The sequence below is a fragment of the Stegodyphus dumicola genome, chromosome 11 (assembly GCF_044657685.1).
Source record: "Stegodyphus dumicola isolate Sdum_Otavi_A_Nest chromosome 11, ASM4465768v1".
NCBI lineage: Eukaryota > Metazoa > Arthropoda > Arachnida > Araneae > Eresidae > Stegodyphus > Stegodyphus dumicola.
Window position 1 is genome coordinate 142646765 of NC_140778.1, and position 21537 is coordinate 142668301.

The following is a 21537-nucleotide window of genomic DNA, read 5'->3' on the forward strand; positions in this document are numbered from 1 at the left end:
CATCAACAAATTCCTTATCAATAAGTTGATAATCATTAAAATCTTCAATATCATTACAAGAAAAATGTTGTAAAATAAATGAACCTTTCTCAGAAATTGCATTTTAAGCAAACTAATTAATTTTAGTTTTCTTTCCGACTCTATAATCTGCTGTAAGGATACATTATAATTACAGCCACTCATTTGTCGAAATTGACCGAAACGTCCCTCAAGGTTATCTGTCTGAAATTTTCCTAAAAGAATAAAAGGTAATTTAAATTCTTTTAACAAATACTACTTTGAAAGTTCATTCAATGTTGCTGTTGTATGGAGAAGAGCAACTTGGGTTTCTTTTGACAGTTTCCCAATTTGTGACTTACAGTTTTTTGTTGTTGGGCAAAAATCGTTCCATGATATAAACCACGAACAAAACTGTGATAAATATTCTAAGCTTTTATCTTCTGGTGTCCTTATAGGCTGCATAAATACATCTCGAAACTGTAATAAAACATCTCGTACGGCCTTTTTAGAGTGTTTAACATTCACAATTTTCCACCACTTTAAAATTATATCAATAAAATATTTAGTTCCTAAGACATCTTTTTCCATACCCAGTTCTATTATTCTGTGATTCAATTTGCAGAGCAGCTAAAGTCTTTTCATCAAAAAGTTTAATAACAGTACTTACATTCTGCTTCTCTATAGAAGACGGAAATAAAACTTTTCTTGATAAAGTTGGAGCCATTTTAATATCATTTTTTTTTCTATTTCATACAATTTTTTTAAATGTAGAACACTGGAATTGTAAACAATATTTGAGTTTTCAAATGACGGTATAAAAAATGTTTGGTTTGAATCTTTCTGATTGAACCAGTTGTTTCGTATAGATTTCAATAAATGAAGTGTATCAAATAATATAAATATAGGAAGATTATGCATGGTAGGGTTTATAAATGAGGATTTTAATGCACCGCCACAAAGCATTTCGAACATATTTCTGTTAATTCTATTATTGTCTGATATTAGAGTTATAATTCGATAGCCACAAGACTGTACATGGTCAATTACTTGTTTTGTAAACATTAATAATTGATGTGATGATAAGTTTTTTCGGGAAACATTGCTACAATATCTGTTTTTTGATAATATAGAGCTTATCATAAATGTTTGCAGAGTTGTGGCCTCCATCTGTGAATTATCCGAAAAACCTAAAACACGACCACTTTTATACGAAACTTGTGGTTTTATATATATCTCATCTAATAATAAATTGACAATTTTTTCAGAATCATTTAAAATTTCATATTTTTTTTTCAAATACATCCAGTGACTTGTTTGCAATCCAGAATCCGCTTGGCCAATTTTCAGAGATAACTTCCTTAAGTATGACGGATGAGGCAATATAAAATACTTACTGTTACGTATAATATTGTAGCTGTTTGGATTACAATAAAATATATAACAAGACCAGGCAAGGAATTCTGCACTATACGAAGGCTGTTTCATTTGCATTAATTGAATCTGTTCATACAAAAACTTAAATTTCTCAGAATGTGGGTTATTTTCTGTTTCTGCACATTTCAACAGTAGTTTTGATATTTTATCTAAATTTAAATTGCAGTCATCATGAATATCAGAAGCAGAAAAACCATCCAAATGGCTAATCATTGTCTCAAGTTTAGACCATTTATTACAAAGCATTTCTTCTCCAAATATCCATTTGAACTTTTCAATGGGAATTTCATTTTCATTGAAAAAAACTCTTACATTTAAATCTTTCAATATTTTTAAAGATACAAGCACTTTTGGACAGTTTAAAAATTCTAATTTCGATAGCCAAAAGATCTTACCTTTGGTAATGAATATCCATGAAGAGGGAAGATCTATTTTTTTTGCAAAACCATTTATTAGGTTTTCAAAATCGCTAATAATATCATTCTTTTTCCACTGTTCATATTGTTTATCACAACGAATATCAATTTCTGCTTCTCTTTCTTCCGGTGTTTTTCTTTTTGTGGGAAGTTTCTTCGATAAATAAGATGGCTGGTTTTGAAAAATCGTTGGATAAGCATCTTTTTTTAAAGCTGGAATAGTTCTAGGAACTACTAATACCGTCCCATCATCACGAACAGCTTTATCTTCTCGAACGATAAATTCTTCTTCGAAATGCTTAATGCATACACTACTGTGTTTGCCAGCTAAAAAATCTTTGCGATTAATATTTTTTATCCATTTCTGAGGGAGTACAGGATCCGAAGGAAATTTGAAAGTGGACACATGTTCAGTAGTGCTATCGTAATTTGATCGGCATTTAGGTACACTACACTTTCTTGGCAGAATTCACAATATAATATTTTACTTTCCGGTAAAATACAAAATTTTTCAGAAGAAAAAACACATGTAAACAATTATCTCACTAGCACTAGTCCTACGGCGAAGCAAGCTCAACTTACAAAATTGAAAGCCTAAGATTATGACGTCAGATCATGTGATCATCAGCTTGGAGCAGGCCTGTAGATATTCAGAAAACTTATCCAAGAGTACAGAAACAATTGCTGGGATAACTTCATTGAAAGTTCGCACACCGACCACTCTGTGTGGAAAGTTACTAAAGCTATCCGAAGCACTCCCTCCAATATTGGACCCATTCTTGATGATAATAATACCAAAATTTACGATCATAAGAAAATTGTCAACCTCTTCGCTGATAACTATGAACAACAGTTTAATATAAATAATTTCCCACACCCGAATGATATCAATATTATCAATCACGTGACCGATTTCCTCTGCAAAGATCCTGAAAATCAAAACAACCCGACTTCTCCCAAAGAAATACAGAAAATTATAAAGAAACTTAATCCAAAGAAAGCATCTGGATATGACAATATCACTAATAAGGCCCTGCAATACCTCCCAAGGAAAGGCATAATTCTTATTACAAATATTTTTAACGCATGTTTAAGACTTAATACATTCCCAAAAAATTGGAAACACGCCATTCTAACTGTCATTAAAAAGCCTGGCAAAGCTGGAAATCTCACAAGTAACTTTAGACCGATCAGTCTTCTGCCTGCGATTGCCAAACTTTTCGAAAGGCTTATCGAGTCTCGACTCACCACTTTTATTAATGAAAATAACATCATCAAAGACCATCAATTTGGATTTCGCCAGGGATTCTCAACGACTCAGCAGATCGCCCGAATCGTAGAATTCATAGGCGAAAATTTTAATAAAAAGGAAGTAGTTGCTGCTATTTTTATGGATGTAGAGAAAGCCTTCGATAAAGTTTGGTATCACGGTCTTATCATCAAGCTGATGAACTATAATTTCCCACCTGCCATCATCCATCTAATCGCTGATTTTTTAAAGAACAGAACTTTTCAAGTTAAGATTCAAGATAATTATTCTACCACAAGAAAAATTCACGCGGATTTACCACAGGGGTCGGTAATTTCCCCGCTTCTCTATAATTTATATATTAATGATCTTCCTAATATTGAAAATATTCTCACTGCATGCTATGCCGATGACACGGCACTTTTATGTCACTCACTTAATCCATATCATGCAAGAAATAAACTACAGAATGCCATTAATTACATTTCACCCTGGTTTAAAGGATGGAAAATTAAAATTAACCCCGAAAAATCAAAAGTGATTTACTTTAAAAAAGGAAATATCCCTCAAGACTTAGAAGAAATTACAGTGGACGGACAAATCGTGTCACGTGACCACCAAGTAAAATATCTAGGTATTTATCTCGACCAGAAGTTAACTTTCAAATTTCATGTTAATTATATCAGAGACAAAGCACAACGTGCCTTAATGAGCATATACCCTCTGATGTGCAAATATTCGAAGTTAAATATCAACGCTAAAAGAACACTTTATCTACAGGCAATCCGACCCATAATTCTATATGCCGCTCCGGCGTGGGCAGTTACTGCACGTTCAAACCGAGCAAGGCTTCAAAGTTTTCAGAGTAAAACTCTCAGATTCCTCTCGAACTCTCCGTGGTTCGTTAGGAACACTGTCATCCATAATTCTTTAAAGATTTTACCATTAGATGCTGAATTACTAAAGATTACATTCAAATTCTACGAAAAATGTGATTCTTCCACTCACGAAGTTATTAAAAACATAGGGGAGTACGACTATCTAATCGAACAGCCGCATAAACGGCCATCATAATGTTAGATGGTAGTTCTTGTATATATTTTATTATTTTCAACTATTTAATCTAGATTTTGTTTCATCTTTATCATCTTTTTCATCTTACTAATGTACGATACTGTGTCAAATATACGATAATGTGTAAAAGATATGCCAAAATTTAGTTGCTATTATAGCTTATCCAACGAAGACTTCATCTGTGGCCGATATAAGTCGCCACCCCTGATCAACTTCTTCACTACTGAAGACTTTGCACTTTTATTACAAGTGCACAGGACATTTCCAGTTTATGGAATTTAACGAACTTTTACAGGTCCTTAGGGGATTGATAAACATGTAGTGGTAAAGGCCCTCGGGTCGAACACCACTTAACGAATGATGATCTCCGATCTCCGCCTGTAGATATCTAGTTGGCCTTGCCTTTCCCCACTTGGGAAACATTTTTGAATTTCGATTAACAAAATTATTGAACATAACACATCTGTTTGTTTTGTCAAGTCTGAGATTAATTTTTCCTTTTTTCTTAAGCCCACGTTTTTTTTACTTTGTTATAAAATAAAAAGTCTTATGATATGCCTTTCCTTGGCACATACGCTTTATTTTTCACACAGTGGGTAAAATAACTCAGTGAGTGCAAAACAAGCAATGCATTTACTTTATCCGGCTTTGAACATGTTTGTAAACAAATCCTCTTTCGTGAAACGTTCGTTTAAGTGTGTAATTTCGAATATAACAAGATATGCAAGTAGTGCAGGTAAGCTGTTTTTAACGATAGAATAGATAGAATAACTGTTTTTAACGATTTAATAGAGGTGTGGTTTAGGAATCTCTAATTATAATGATTCCAACGCTATTAAATTCGTTTATGAAACTATATTGCTATCACAATTCTCCATCAAGAGTATTTTTAAACCGTGAATTTTTAGTGCGTTCAATACCTAAATACACTGGGATTTAATCTCAGTACACTGTATACAGGAGATTTGGCGACATTATGATGATCAGTAAAAACGGTGTTTATGATGAGCAGTAAATGAGTCATTTTGGTGTTGGCGACAGTTTTCAAAAGTATACCAAGGCTGTACCGTATACTAGGATTTTACCAAACCATGTAACATTCCTGCAGACAAATGACAGACAAGAAAGTACCAGACTTCGGATTAAAGCCATCATTTTTTTAGTGTATCTTTCATCTTGTGAAATTAAAGTGTTAAATAAACTCGCTGTGTGTTCCATCAGTGAAGGAACAAAAACGATACATTAATGGTTGCTACCTGCGAATCTGCTGTAACACCAGGTTTGAACTATCATCGCCATTGTTGGCACTGTTTACATTTACCGGGTTCTTTGTGGAATTGCTTCCATGTACCGTATACGCTCTTGTAATGTAATCGATAATATTTGTATTAAATTGTGTGGAACTACTCTGATATGTGCCCTCAAGTCGCCAAATTTTGCGCCAAATATTTTTGGCAAGAAACTTCACGCTGCCATATTACTATCTAAATTTTTTGTCTACATTTCGAAATTTTAGCCTAAAATGTCCCCAAAAACGCGGTTTTCGCACATGCAAAAACTACGTTTTCAACATGCAATTTAGCTAAAAATCCGAAACAAAAAATTTAGATAGCAAAAACGTAAAGTTTCTAACCAAAAATATTTGACAAGAATCCATGTACATGGCGATAGGTTTTAACTTAAAAAAACATCTACGAATGCCACAATGTAGGCAACGAATGAATCTACAAACTACGCACACCTCGCTTTAATAAATTAACATAACAACAATAAATTTCAAAGAATACCATGTACATAGCATCCTGTTTAAACTTAAAAAAAATTCTACGAATTGCACAATTTAGGCAAGGAAGGAATCTACGATCTACACACTCCTTGCTTTAATAAAATAACATAACAACAATAAATTTCAAATAATACCATGTACACAGCATTCTGTTTCAACTTTAAAAAACATCTACGAATTGCACAGTCTAGACACTAAACAACAAAATAAATTTCAAACAATTTAAAAAAACAACAGTAATGACAGAAATTCATACTAAAGAACCAATGAACATAACATTCTACAAAATAAGAACAAGGATAAAATAAAATGCACTTACCATGAATTAATGCGTTTTCGAATAGCAGAAATATAAATTTCATGCCGCCACGTAATCACTATCGTATTTACATGACAGCCAGACACACTATCCAGAAAATTTATACTATGGTTCACAAATAAATAAAATCACAAATCCCTACTTCTATCATGCACTGCCATTAAAAATAATCTCCCAGACCCTCTTTCCACACTTCCAAATACCCACTATCCTTCAACAGGATAGCCACAATGATATTTCCTTTTGCCGAACTTCAATTCAACAACTACCATTTTATCTTTCCCTCCCATTTTCTCAGACACAGAGGTGAATCAACGAGCTCCAGCGAAAGATTTTTCAACGTCAACAGGGTTGCCATAGAACATGCAATCGTGCCAAAAACCAGTGCAGAACACATGTCGCCACATTTGGTGAAATTAGGGCGTATATTAGAGTTGTACCAATTGTGTCATACCAAAATTTTAAATTTTTTCGACCTTTAGATATTTGAGTTTCTGTGTAAATTTTCAAATGATTTAGCAGGTAAAGTGCAGAATCGCCCACTTATTTGGTTGATGCTTTTTACAAGAGTAAGAAGAATTGGATTTTTGTAAATTTTCTTTGATGTTTTATGTGAAAGTAGGTCGATGTGTACCTGGATACCGAGTATGTGCGATTCTTAAAAACACGCCAAGCAGTGGGTGATTCTGCACTTTCCCCGATTTAGCTGACAATATTAGCAAGGAATAGTATCTGACTGCAAAAGAGTAATAAATATGAACACCATAGAGGTGTGGTTTAGGAATCTCTAATTATAATGATTCCAACGCTATTAAATTCGTTTATGAAACTATATTGCTATCGCAATTCTCCATCAAGAGTATTTTTAAACCGTGAATTTTTAGTGCTTTCAATACCTAAATACACTGGGATTTAATCTCAGTACACGGTACACAGGAGATTTGGCAACATTATGATGATCAGTAAACACGGTATTTATGATGAGCAGTAAATGAGTCATTTTGGTGTTGGCGACAGTTTTCAAAAGTGCACCAAGGCTGTACCGTATACTAGGATTTTACCAAACCATGTAACATTCCTACAGACCAAAGGACAGACAAGACAGTACCATACTTAGGATTAAAGCCACCATTTTTTTTAGTGTATCTTTCATCTTGTGAAATTAAAGTGTTAAATAAACTCGCTGTGTGTTCCATCAGTGGAGGAACAAAAACGATACATTAATGGTTGCTACTTGTGAATCTGCTGTAAAACCAGGTTTGAACTATTATCGTCATTGTTGGTACTGTTTACATTTACCGTGTTCTTTGTGGAATTGCTTCCATGTACCATATACGCTCCTATAATGTCTGCACCTCAAATTTACAGATAAAATTTATGTAAAAAAAATTTGACCTACATAATGTCCGTACCCCAAACCTAAACAATTTCTTACTTTAAAATATACTGAATATTTATTTTTGAATTTTTTAACATTGCCTTTTCCCCTTCAGTCAGTAAACATCTTTTAAAGAAAGAATATGCATTTGCTTTGCCTTTTTGTGTATTTTTATGCTACTTTTTGCAGAAAAATTTTACATTTACACACGCAGTCACAAACCAAAATTTTCATACAGTGTGTCAGAATATATTTTTTTTAAATATAATATGTTCAAGATATTAAAAGGACCAATGTTTATTTAATTTCTGTAAAAATAAATATTAAAATTGCAAGTGTTGGTTAATTTGTGCCTCTATATTGTGCTCTTCTGCAAACTAATTTGCGCCAAGTTTTGGTAACATACACGGGGAAATTTATATCATATATGTGGATGGGAGAAAGTGAGTTTGTAAATTTTAGGTAGCTATTAGACAGCTTTAAATTTGATACTTTTATTACTTATGTCATTTTCTTTTACTTAGAATTTAACTTGGCTGTTTGAAATGAAATTTATTCCCAAAACCTTTTACAAGAAAAAGCACGACATTTGAACGACCCGTGTAATGTCTGCACCTGCGTTTTAGTGGTGTATAGTCAAAAGTCATTAATTCGGACACCCATAATCCGGACCTCAAAGCTACAAACTTTCTGCGCATGCGTCGCGTTCACACATGTGCATAGGCATTTACGTCTGTGCGTAAGACCTTTACAGCTGCGCATAATACATTTACGCATGCGCGTTTAATGTATAACAGACGGTATAAGCTAAAATTATCTAATTATCTATTTCAGTTAATGTTGCAGTTGCGTTGTTCCTTAATCTTCAAATTGGAACTGGCTTATTATTTTTTTCAGACTGTTAGAGCAATTTTATAAAAGTAAGCTTGAACTTTCAATTATGTCAAATAGAATTTCCGATGCTGGAGCTTTCAAAGGATCTACAAAGTGAAAGTATGTTTCGATGTCCATCAAACAAAAAGTGGAATTGCTGCAAAAAATGGATATAAAGCCATATCCTTTGTTTCTCTAACCATTCCGAAATCTGTTTATCAATTTCACGCTGCTCTGCGGCAGGGGGGGGGACACGCCGCGGCGCGCACTGAATTGGAAATTGATCTGTCAGCACTATCCTTATCTTCTTATTTTTTATTTTATTTGGCTAATAATTTCTTACTAAATGTAGTAATTCATCTCGATGTACTACGTCTTTGATATGATTTAAATCAAATTCCTCGTCATTATAATTCGCTTCCGATAGTGAAGAAAGTGACACAGAGGTTATTGAAAACCTTCACGTGTTTTATTATGGAAAGGAAAAATCAAAGTGCATGCGCAAAGCATCGATGACAAAAAAGGTATTTCTGACAACAGGTCCTTGTGGAAGAAAACCCCAAAGTACTTTAAGTGTACTTAAACTAGATCTTAATTTAGGTGAATCGGATTTTAACCTGTTTTAAGTCTAATGATTCGTGTTAATGTTAAAAAATTAATAAAAAATAGGTTTATTAAATAATTATTTACTCAGCTTTGTGTAAATGGGGAATACACTTCAGATAAATACTTTGTAAATTTTTCGTATATGGTGAATTACTGAATTGACTTTTGTATGAAAATATTTGAAGTAATCAACAAATCTCAAAGTAATCTTATAATCATGATCATTATTCTTTAAATTTGTTGATCTTCATGCATACTGTACAACATTACAGTGTATGAATAAACTCTGGAAATGCATTATGACATAGAAATGCATAAATTTTATGGTAGGTATGCTCATCTGTCGGCAGTCAATAAGTTAATCTCCGTGTTTCTAAATTTGTAATCTTTCCTTTTCTGTATGGTGATTGGTAAAGGCTGATGGGCCTCTACTCAAAAGTCATACAAACTATAGACTTTTGTCAGTACTTCCTTACTATTACTGTCCTTTTGAATGGTGTCAAGAATACTGATAAATCTTCAGTACGAACAGTCTTCAAATGGCCACTAGTTCTAATAACAGTGATAATTTGTTCGGGATAAGAAGTGCTTTAAGTTAACAATCTGTTATCGTATTTCAGATTTCATATCAATGTTAGTAATTCATGATTGGTGATAATTCTCTCGTCACAAGAAAAGCTCAGCAACTGAAGGTGCAACATGAAAAGTTTCAAGTGAAAGAAAATCATAAGTTTTAAAAATTGCACATTACTTTTTGTAAAATTTATGTACTTTTAAGCAGAGGAACTGATGTTGATTAAGGAGTGGGAGAAGGATTCATTGGTGTAGCTGGGCTGGAAGCATCTGTGCCCGGACACAGTATCCAGGGAATGACAAAATTTCAGAATGAAATGTTTTCCATTCATGACTGACAAACAGGAGTTGGCGTGAAAGCTTCAGTTGTTCCCGGCAACTGGAAACCCTAGCTACAGTTTTAGAAGTACCTCAGTATTTATGAAAGTACAAGTATTGACTGGAAAACTTTTATGAGAGAGATGCATTCCCAAACAACTAATCTGACATCAAATAAACAAATAGGTGGTTCTGAAAATATAGTGGATATAAATGAAAATCTAATTGAAAAACAAAATTTATTAGAGTTTTAGGAACTAGAAAAAGCAGGTTAGAGACATTTTACTGGAAATTACAAAATTATGTTGTTCAATAACAGATCATGCACAAAGTGTTTAAAGACTATGGCACTCCACTTAGTAGTGGAATAAACATTAACGAAGTGCAGTTCCCCATCATCACGAGCCTTGCTTGCGGAGTTTATGTAACAAAAGTCCTTTGCATTTATAAAGTGAGGACTGTAATAATAAAGAATATTGTAGACATTTAATTTTTTTCCCCCAGAAGTCTTCTTGAGAGGCTGTGAAAGGGAAAGTGTGATATCAGATCCTCAAATTTCTTGTTCAGTCGCAATTGGAATGTAGCTAGGTGCACATACCTTTATATGCTTTACGTACCGAAATAATCCAATCCCAACCAAAATACCTGAGATTTTGTTTAATATTTCTTCTGTACATGTCTCTTCTTCCTTACCCTTGTTCACTATAAGACATTTAATTGTAAGCAAAACATGCTAATATAAAATTTTAAATTGGGCAAATACTTTAGTTTGCTTAGAATTTCAATAAAACTATTGAGTTCAATGGTACCATATTCTCATGTGTATAGGATGCACTATTTTCACTAAAATGCAGAGGAAAATTAGGGACACAGCTTATACACATGCATGTTTAGAAATAGGTAAATAGTAATACGGCAGCACAACCACATATGCAAAATAACATCACGTATGTAACGACTGATGGATTTTGAGTATAAAAACCCATCAGTCATTACAGGATTTTACTAGTTTAGAGTGGTTTTAGGTCATCAGGATATGCTCTAGAATACCGGTACCAGTAATAGTCAGGTGTACTCTAGTGGTGCTGACAGTGATATGGAATAAGAGATGCTGAACACAGAAATATGTTTCTTTTGATTGGTAAATAAAGATTTTATCTCATTTGGGGATAAGTACTGTTTTCATAGCTCTAAAATGAGAAAAATATTGTTGCTGGTAAACAGACTATCGGGAGCTTGACCTTCAGAATTTTATTTTTTTTTAATTAGAGGTAAAAATTAATTGCTTAAATATGCAAGAATATAGCAAGTCCTTCTTCAGGAGCAAAAAGACCCCTATTGATATAAAATATGTCATATGTAACTGAAAAATTTTGAAACAGAGTCATATAAATTATGCTTTATTTAGTACTTATGTATTAACACAACCTGGCATTTTTTTACTTGCAAAAGATAAAAGTTGTTTTTTGAGTGCAAGTTAGTGGTTTTCGCTACTTTGTTAAAAAGGATTTGTGAACTATATCGCAAGGCAGCAACCATTATCAACACATAAAGAGAAAACATATTTTAGTTATTTAAAATACAGACTTTAATTATTAAATAAGGGGTATGTTATACATTGAAAATAAAACACTTGTTGTCTTTAAATCTTTGTCCTTTTTTAAACTGTTCTCATAAAATACACAACAATCAATTTTCACTTAAAAAGCATCAAAATTGCACAGACATCTTGAAAATCTCTGCAACATCAGCTATCTACCAAATGCATCTCATTCTTTTTCCCTTTAGAGATTCTGCCACAAAATTCTGAATTTCTGCTGAAATTTTATTGCAGTTTCTTACATTCCTGGAAGATGGCACAAGTTTATGTTTTAAAGTCAAGGCAAAAAATACCACCATTTGTTGACATAAACCATTAGAACTAGGAATACAATGGAAAGAATACATACTAAAATGGTGACATTCCTTAGTATTGTTGTGAGCATAGTTATCTGAAAAACTGTTGTGACTGCCAGAGTTTAGCACATTCTGAAAATTTGGCAACTTCTAAGGTGATTGTAATAATACATAGATACCCTTTATTCAAGTTCAAAACTGTATACCTTTTTTATGCCTTTTAGAAACAAATGAAAAGAGAGTATCTTAGAACATTCTTATATCACTGTAATTTAGAGCCATCTGGATCGCCTGTGGCATTTAGAATTTTTAAAAATAAGAATTCAAAATATTTTTACTGTATCTATATTCATATTTTAAGATTTCTTTTATTTTTTTAAAAATGTTTATGCTTATTTAGTAGACAACTAACTGTGATAATCTTTGGCTTCACATTGATATCTTCATTGTAAGTAAAAGGGAGTTATCATAGCTGGGCTAATCTTTGATAGTGTAGTAATTTTTATTCATTAACATACAAGATTTTTGGAAATAAAAGTTTTTACATTTTTGAGTATTTTTGTTTTGTTTTAAAATACTTTCCATTGTTTCTTTTTATTTTTGAAAATTTACATTTGTAGTTCAGTTTTCGAATTAATATTTCAGGTATTGACACAGCCAACGAAGATTTTGTTAAAGAAAGTAATAAACTATTATACGAAGGACATATTCCTACAACAGTATTACAGAAAGTTTTGTTAACTGTTGGATCATCAGTAGCTTCTATAACAGATCCATATCGTCATGGTAAGAATTCTTCACAAATTTCTGCAGCATCTTCATCATCTGTTCCATGAATCAAATCATGTGCATAATGTTTTTCTTCAGGAAGTTCATACAGTACAAAGTCTGTAATCCGGACTCGTCGGGACTTCTGCAATTCTGTATTTACTTTATTAAACATTTCTTTCAATGTAAGTTGTTTAAGTTGCTTTGTTTTTTGTGCTAATACTTTCTCTTTAATTCTATAAAGAGACAGAATTTCTTGTTCAGTTACAAAGTTTCACTGTTCAAGTCCTGTAATTGCTGTGCCGACACGAATGAGAATGCCAACTAACTTGTCAATCAAAATTTTTTCCTTTTCAATAATGTTCTCTGTTACTTTCTTTACTATCGGAAGTGCGCATGCGTAAGTTTGTGGCTTTGAGGTCTGGATTATAGATCATTCCGGATAATGGACATCCGGATTACGGACTTTGTACTGTATATATTTGAGTATTGTGATTTCTACTTTCTTGCGTGATGCTCTCTAGTTGCTGCTAATAAAAAGGGGGTACAGATTTCTCTGAATATTTTGCACATCATGCTTAAAATTGTCAGTACTGTCTTTTCTTTTGCAATCCAAAGAAATAGAAATCTTACTGCATTTCTGTCCTCAAGCTTCAGTAAAATTTATAAAAAAGCAGCTTCAATATCTGCAGCAAATGCTATTCTGTGTCCACGAAAATGAATTAGCAAATCTAACAATTCAGAATTTAAGCTATCATTTAAAAATAGATTGTCATGAGTATGTGAGGACACATCACATATGACCCTTAATTTCATCTTTTCTAATTAAATAATTTCTAATTATACATTAGAAATCTGTGAATAAAGCAGACTTTTGACAAGATAACATTGATGTTTCATTGTACCTTTACAGAGAATAATGAACAGATATTATAAAAAATGTACAGTCAAAAGTCGTTAATCCGGACTTGTCGGGAGTTCGGCGATTCCGGATTATAGATCATCAGTTTAAATCTGGTAAGATGGCATACAGAAATTATAAAATTAAAAATATGAAACCGTAATTTATGAAATAAAGAACAATTATAATCTAAAGGGTATAAAAATTTACAAAAAAAAAAAGCTTAATATTTATTTGTTTACTTTATTAAACATTTCTTTCAATGTAAGTTGCTTCGTTTTATGTGATAATACTTTCTCTTTAATTCTATAAACAGATGTAATTTCTTGTTCAGTTAGAAAGTTCCACTGTTCAAGTCCTATAATTTCTGTGTTGAGAATACCGACTAATTTGTCAATCGAAATTTTTTCATTTTCAATAACCTCTGTGTCACTTTCTTCACAATCGGAAGCGAATTATAATGACGAGGAATTTGATTTAAATCATATCAAAGACGGAGTACATCGAGATGAAATACTACATTTAGTAAGGAATTATAAGCTGAATAAAATAAAAACATCTGCCCTGAAGATAAGGATAGTGCTGACAGATCAACTTCCAATTCATTGTGTGCCACGGCGTTCCCCCCCTCCACGCCGCAGAGCAGCGTGAAATTGATAAACAGATTTCGGAATGGTTAGAGAAACAAAGGATATGCTTTTATCCATTTTTTGCAGCAATCCCACTATTTGTTTGATGGACCTCGAAATATACTTTCGCTTTGTAGATCCTTTGGAAGCTCCAACGTTGGAAATTCTATTTGACATAATCAAAAGTTCAAGCTTACTTTTATAAAATTGCTCTAACAGTCTGCAAAAAATAATGAGCTGAATCCAATTCGAAGATTAAGGAACAACACAATCTACAATATTAACTGAAATAGATAATTAGATAATTTTAGATTATACCGTCCGTCCGTTATACATTTAACGTGCATGCGTAACGTATTACGCGCAGCCGTAAAGGTCTTACGCGCATGTGTAAACGCTTATGCGTCGCATTGACGCATGCGCAGAAAGTTTGTAGCTTTGAGGTCCGGATTATGGGTGTCCGAATTAACGACTTTTGACTGTATATGTAATACTGTGGTTTTATTCCTATTTTTATTCGATGACTGAAAATTTTTATTCTAGCTTTTAACATTATTTCTTAATTGAAACATTTAATTATAATGTTTAATATATATCCTTTTTTCTGGTTCTGTTATGAATTTAAAATGTTTGAAAAATTATGATCGGTGATCTTTTGTTAAAAATAATCAAGTAGCATAAATAAGCTATATTTTTCAGTAGTTGTTTTAACCCCAAAAGAGTGTGGAAAGTAGTTATTACCTAAATGTGGCACATATTTTCAAAAGCAAATTCAGACCTCCATTATCATTCAGTACATCCAATCTAGTACATTATTGATATAGATAATACAGTTATTTTAACTTTGCTGTGAATTTTGAATTAAATTTGTTTGGAATGCATGTAGTTAAAACTTTCACCTTTTTTTCACTTCAGATATGGTTGCTGTCTTAAGTGAGACTACTGGGTGCTTTGCAGCTAAGAAAATCAGAGAGAAAATGCTTAAAGATCCTGAAGGAAGTCAGATTCTTATGTTTGTATAAACTCTGAATGTTTAAGGTCATATCAGTACTTTCTGGTTATTTACACTCCTGCCAAAAAGTCGCAAACTCATTGGTGAATTTAAAGAGCATTTGTAAACTTGTTGGCTACTAATTTGTGAGCAAAAGCAACAGCCATTTTCAAAATGTGAGGCACACTAAGAATTTCATACAGGAGCAGTCATTCAACAAAACTAAAAACAAGAAACGTCAGTAATAAAATACGTTACTATTCGGTTTTGAGGGTCGTAAAAAAATTGCAGCAAAAATGTATGTGCAAAAGCTCCAAATTTAGCAAACGCGCCCATTTAACAGCGCTTCAAATCTAGCGTACGCGTTAATTTCAGATTGCGTAAGTTTCCATAGTTCTATATTTCTTAAGATGCCATTGACATACTAGTTTAATTTTAAATCCTTTTTTGATATCTTATAGATTTAACAATTTGGGAATTATCCATGACGAAAAGTCGGCAGTAGAATTTTGGATAAGGTGCAGAATCACCCACTGCTTGACACGTTTTTAAGAATTGCACATACTCGGTATCCATGTGCACATCGACCTATTTTCACTTAAAAAAAAAAATCCTAGAATTGCACAAAAATGGCACTGCGTACACCCTTGACTTTATCTATGTACACATCAGGGGCATAGCTAGAGGGGGGCAAGGGGAGCATCTGTTCCCGGGCGCAGAATCCAAGGGGCGCCAAACTGATGTTACAACATTTTAGAATTAAATGTTTTCCATCCTTGGCAAGCAGTAGGGGGCGCGAAATCTTCAGTTGTCCCTGGGCGCTGAAAACCCTAGCTACGACTCTGGTACACATCGACCTATTTTCACTTAAAAAGTAAAAAAAAATTGACAAAAATTCAATTGTTTTTACCCTTGTAAAAAACGGCAAACAAATAAGTCAGCGATTCTGCACTTTACCGAGAATATTTTCAAAGAAAAGGTATCATTCATTATAGAAAATTACGTTTGAACAACCAACGAGATGAAATTATCCTTTAGCGATAAGTCGGTAGCAAAATAGAGATGCAGGCATCCATTCAATTATGTTTAGCAATTTTTATATAAATTATAATAATGATCTGAAATAGTTATTTACTCTTACGCTTCCATTCAGTCATGGTGCACCATCTGAAACAGATATGTGCTTGTGCCATTCAGCATTGTGCACCATCTGAAACAGATATGTGCTTGTGCCATTCAGCATTGTGCACCATCAGAAAGAGATATGTGCTACATGTATATCTGAGCTGCCACATGAATACATTTGGTTCTTATGTATTTCACAACCGCCTTTGTAGAAGTCTCCAAATTTTCAGAACACTTGAAACTCTGGCAGCCATGTGCATAAGAATTCTTCATTCTAGCTGCATTGCCATTTTCATATGCATTTGTATACTTCAATACAGTCAAAAGTCGTTAATCCGGACTCGTCGGACTTCGGCGATTCCGGATTATCGATTTTTCCAGATTATAGATCATCAGTTTAAATCTCGTAAGATGGCATGCAGAAATTCTAAAATTAAAAATATGAAACCGTAATTTATGAAATAAAGAACAATTATGATCTAAAGGGTATCAAAATTTACAAAAAAAAAAGGCTTAATATTTATTTGTTTACTTTATTAAACATTTCTTTCAATGTAAGTTGTTTAAGTTGCTTCATTTTATGTGATAATACTTTCTCTTTAATTCTATAAACAGACATAATTTCTTGTTCAGTTACAAAGTTCCGCTGTTCAAGTCCCGTTAATTGCTGTGCCGAGAATACCGACTAACTTGTCAATTGAAATTTTTTCGTTTTCGCTAACCTCTCTGTCACATTCTTCATGTCTTTATCCATTTTTTGCAGCAATTCCACTTTTTGTTTGTTGGACATCGAAACATACTTTCGTTTTGTAGATCCTTTGGAAGTTCCAGCATCGGAATTCTATTTGACATAATCGAAAGTTCAAGTTTACTTTTATAAAATTGCTCTTACAGTCTGCAAAAAATAATAAGCGGGATCCAATTCGAAGATTAAGAAACAACGCAATCATTAACATTAAGTAAGTCAAGGTCTTACGCACACCCATAAAACGCATGTGCCAATGCGGCGCATGCGCAGAATGTTTTTAGCTTTGAGGTCCGGATTATGGGTGTCCGAATTAACGACTTTTGACTGTATTTAATCATTCTTGAGCAACCGTGATCATTCTGAAGTTGTGCTCAGTGCCAGGTCTGTGCATTTCTCTTGTGACTTTTTTAGTATAAACAGATCACTGTGGGCTTGAGAAAATAAATGCATTTCCATTTGATATATTAATAATGTTTGCCACCTTATGATAAATATTCATGGTTCACTTTTAAAGAAGTCGACAAAATTGCAAACATTCAGTTATAACTTACGGAATACATGCCTTTTCTTCCGTAAAAAATTGCCAAGGTTGTTGCATTAATATGTAAGTACCTAATTTTTGGCGACATCTTGAGTTATAATATAACTATTTGAATGATATAGTGCTTTTTGGTGAATTTTCAGCAGAGATGTAAGTAATTAGAAAGTACTATTATTTCAATTTAAAAAGTGTGTATCCTTTCACTGATTTGATGGAATATATTCAGTATTAGACTATCTTATTCATTATTAAAAAAAAATGATTAAGCCTTTGATTATTCCAAATATTGGACATCTGAGTTGACAACGTATCTGAAAATAGATAAAGACAATACCGACAAAGAGAAAAACGAAAACGTTTCGACGCATTCTTTTTATAATATAAACGTTCATTTTCCTTGCTTTGCACGTGTCATTTCGTCTGTTACTTATTTAAAATTTTCACATTGTTCTATGTCTTAAAATTATAAATTAAAGTTAATGACCTAAAACTGCAATAGTATATTACAGTACAAGTGAAAAATTGACAATTTTATTCACACATGTGTCAGATTTGCGCAATACTTCTTGGGTCCCACAAAATGTTTGTAAATATTATGGGGGGTCGCAAAAAAAAAAGTATCAGTGATAAAAAGGGGTCACGAACAAAAAAAAAAAAAAAAAAAAAAAAAAAAAAAAAAAGAATCAAAATTGGTATGTGGTGTTTCTTGCAAATCACAAGTAATTAATATTAATATCATGACAGATTTTCCTTAACAGGGTTGGCCTCAGAATATGTGGTTGAACTGTGCACCAGAAGTCATGGGTCTCAAAATTTTTAGACTTTAGAAAAGTAATGAGCAGCAAAATTTTTAGAATTTAGAAGCACAACAGCAGAATTTAGGGAGGGCAAAGTTTTTAGAATTTAGAAAGTGTAGGGTAACATAATTTAGGACCCACAGAAATAGCACTGGGTAGCAAAATGTCTACAGCCGGTCTTTCCATTAACATAACTAAAAGACGGTTAACTTTAAGAACAAGATGCATGTTGCATCAATCACATTTCTCGCTTAAGTGCAGATGCACAGTCGTTGATTCTGGTCAGCATGGAAGCATAGAGAACCATTTTGACTAGGAGCTTTCGTGATAGAAAGCTGCAACTGTATTTACATTAACTTTGTGCTGTTCAGTGGCTGAACTCATGGGTTTTAAAGCTTTTTCATGGACATGACTGTGAAAGAGGGGTTTGGCTACCACGCCGACTCTGAAGGAGATGAATTTGATCATGCCATTTTGCTGAATGGCAGGTTGCATACCATAAGAAGAAACAAATTTACCTTTCCACTGAAGAACTTAGTGAAGCACACGATTTAATCCATCATGTCTGCTTTGGAATCGAATTTCATTTTGACCGAGATCCAATGCAATTTAATCATGTTTTTGCCTGATGTCTGTACGCACGGACATAATAAAGAACTCTTTTTCCCCAAACGAATTATAAAACTGATCTGAAATGGATTTAGAAGAGTTTTTTTGTGACATCTGTACGTACATACGTTTGTATATATGTATCTCGCATAACTCAAAAGCGTGTAGCCTCAGAACATTGAAAATTTGGTTTTAATCAATCGCACAAAAAGTATATATATATATATCCTCTTTGTTATTTGGCTCAATGAGCTCAGTTTTTTATTGTTAGTAAATTGTGCATTTTTTGCTTTAAAAATGATTGAGTTATGTTACCATCTTTTGGTTAAGGTTTTTGTGCCTTTAGTTAATCTACACCAATAGTTGCAGAATTATCAACAATTTAAAAGTTGTTTAAGTGTGACTAAGCCTGGTTTTTATTTATTTATTTATTTATTTTATTTTTTTATTTACCGTAACAGCCATATTTGTTTACATGGGAAACTTAGTAGAATAGTGAATTAAGTCTTTCTGTATTTTCAGTATCTTTTTGCCAAGTAGGACCTAAACGAAACTTTTAATTTTGTGCACCAAAAAATTTGCCTTCTTTCCTGTTGACCGAATTGCTTGTTTTTGCGTGGAAACTGTAATTTTAATTATAAATTTTTTTTTAAATTATTTTAATTGTATCTAGTGTTTTATATTTTTCTGTATCTTTAAATTTTTAATGAATATGTTTTGAGTTTTTATGTATTTTTGCCTTGCCGCAAAGTGAGAACTGAATTAATTGAATGAGAAATATATCTAATGAAATTTGAGGAAATAAGTTTAAATGAAATGCAGGATAGAATGCATATAACTTAGTGTTTCATGCAAGGAAGTTGTGGTGTACGCATCAGATTTTTTAAAATTTAGTTTGGCAAAACGATTCTAAATATCACTGGATGTTCTTCTGTTCGGTAGGATCCACATTTTGGTTTGCAACCTTGAAAAAATGCATTAAATGGGAACACTTTTGTTTATAAATGTATGCTAATTATAAAAAAGATTAAAGAGAAATTCGCAGCTCTTGATTACCAGACCTTAGTAAAATAAGTAAATAAAAAGAAGTATAATTTATTATTTTACATAAATATTACAGTAGTATTGTATTGTATAAAAAAGGTAATACCTAATATATATAGCTATGCTCTAATACAGTACAGTCAAAAGTTGTTAATTCGGTCACCCATAATCCGGAATGATCTATAATCCGGACCTCAAAGCTACAAACTTTCTGCGCATGCGTCGCGTTGACGCATGCGCGTAAGACCATTACAGCTGCAAATATGCGTGTGCGCGTGCCCAAAATATGTTTACGCATGCGTATTTAATGTATAACGGACGGTATAAGCTAAGCTAAAATTATCTAATTCAGTTAATGTTGCAGATTGCGTTGTTCCTTAATCTTCGAATTGGATCTGGCTTATTATTTTTTGCAGACTATTAGACCAATTTTATAAAAGTAAGCTTGAACTTTCGATTATGTCAAATAGAATTTTCGATATATATTTAATATGTAAAGGATCTACAAAGCGAAAGTATGTTTCGAAGTCCATTAAACAAAAAGTGGAATTGCCGCAAAAAATGGATAAAGGTATATCCTTTGTTTATTTAACCAGTCCAAAATCTGTTTATCAATTTCGCATCTGCTGCGGAGGGATTCCGCGGCGCGCAATGAATTGGAAGTTGATCTGTCAGCACTATTCTTATCTTCAGGGCAGATGTTTTTGTTTTATTTGGCTTATCCTTACTAAACGTAGTATTTCATCTCGATGTATTCCATCTTTGATATGATTTAAATCAAATTCCTCGTCATTATAATTCGCTTCCGATAGCGAAGAAAGTAAAGCAAACAAATAAATATTAAGCTTGTTTTTTGTAAATTTTGATACCCTTTAGATCATAATTGTTCTTTATTTCATAAATTACGGTTTTGTATTTTTAATTTTATAATTTCTGCATGCCATCTTACCAGATTTAAACTGATGATCTATAATCTGGAAAAATCGGTAATCCGGAATCGCCGAAGTCCTGACGAGTCCGGATTAACGACTTTTGACTGTATTCAAAGAATGGAAATGAAACTCCAAGGAAGAGTTCCAAAGAAGCAAAAAGGGCAAATAATGAAGACTCAGCAGGAACCAGATTTGAAAGAATGAATAATAAAATTCCATCAGAATCAGATCCGCAGCTAGAACAGGAGCGAATAATGACAAGTCCAAATGACCCAAATCTGCAGCTAGTATAGAAGTGCTGACAGCTGGGAATCTGAGGAACTAGTTTCTATAATCTATATACTTTAAACAGATCCTCGCCCTGCCAGAATGGGGAAAAAAGACTCCATCCATTAGCAAGCCAAAAGCAGACATATATACATATATAACACACATACGCACATAAAAATAAGTGAGAGATGTTTATGGTAAATAGTAAAGGGAAGACTGGTAGTGCTTACATTAGGAATAATCAAATTTTTGGCACGCTT

General features: G+C 32.9%; 1 protein-coding gene across 2 annotated transcripts in view; it reads left to right on the forward strand.

Annotated features, from left to right (window-relative positions):
• Positions 1–4758: 4758 nt before the first annotated feature.
• Positions 4759–21537, forward strand: part of Coq4 (Coenzyme Q4) — a 60075-nt gene continuing 43296 nt past the window's right edge. The window contains exons 1-3 of one of the 2 annotated variants that reach the window (XM_085827265.1): positions 4759–4909; positions 12568–12708; positions 15136–15232. In XM_085827265.1, coding sequence (XP_085683391.1) covers positions 4801–4909; positions 12568–12708; positions 15136–15232 — 347 coding nt within the window. In that variant the 5' untranslated portion in view covers positions 4759–4800. The remainder of the gene's footprint in view (positions 4910–12567; positions 12709–15135; positions 15233–21537) is intronic. The other variant, XM_085827266.1, reaches the window with a different exon arrangement.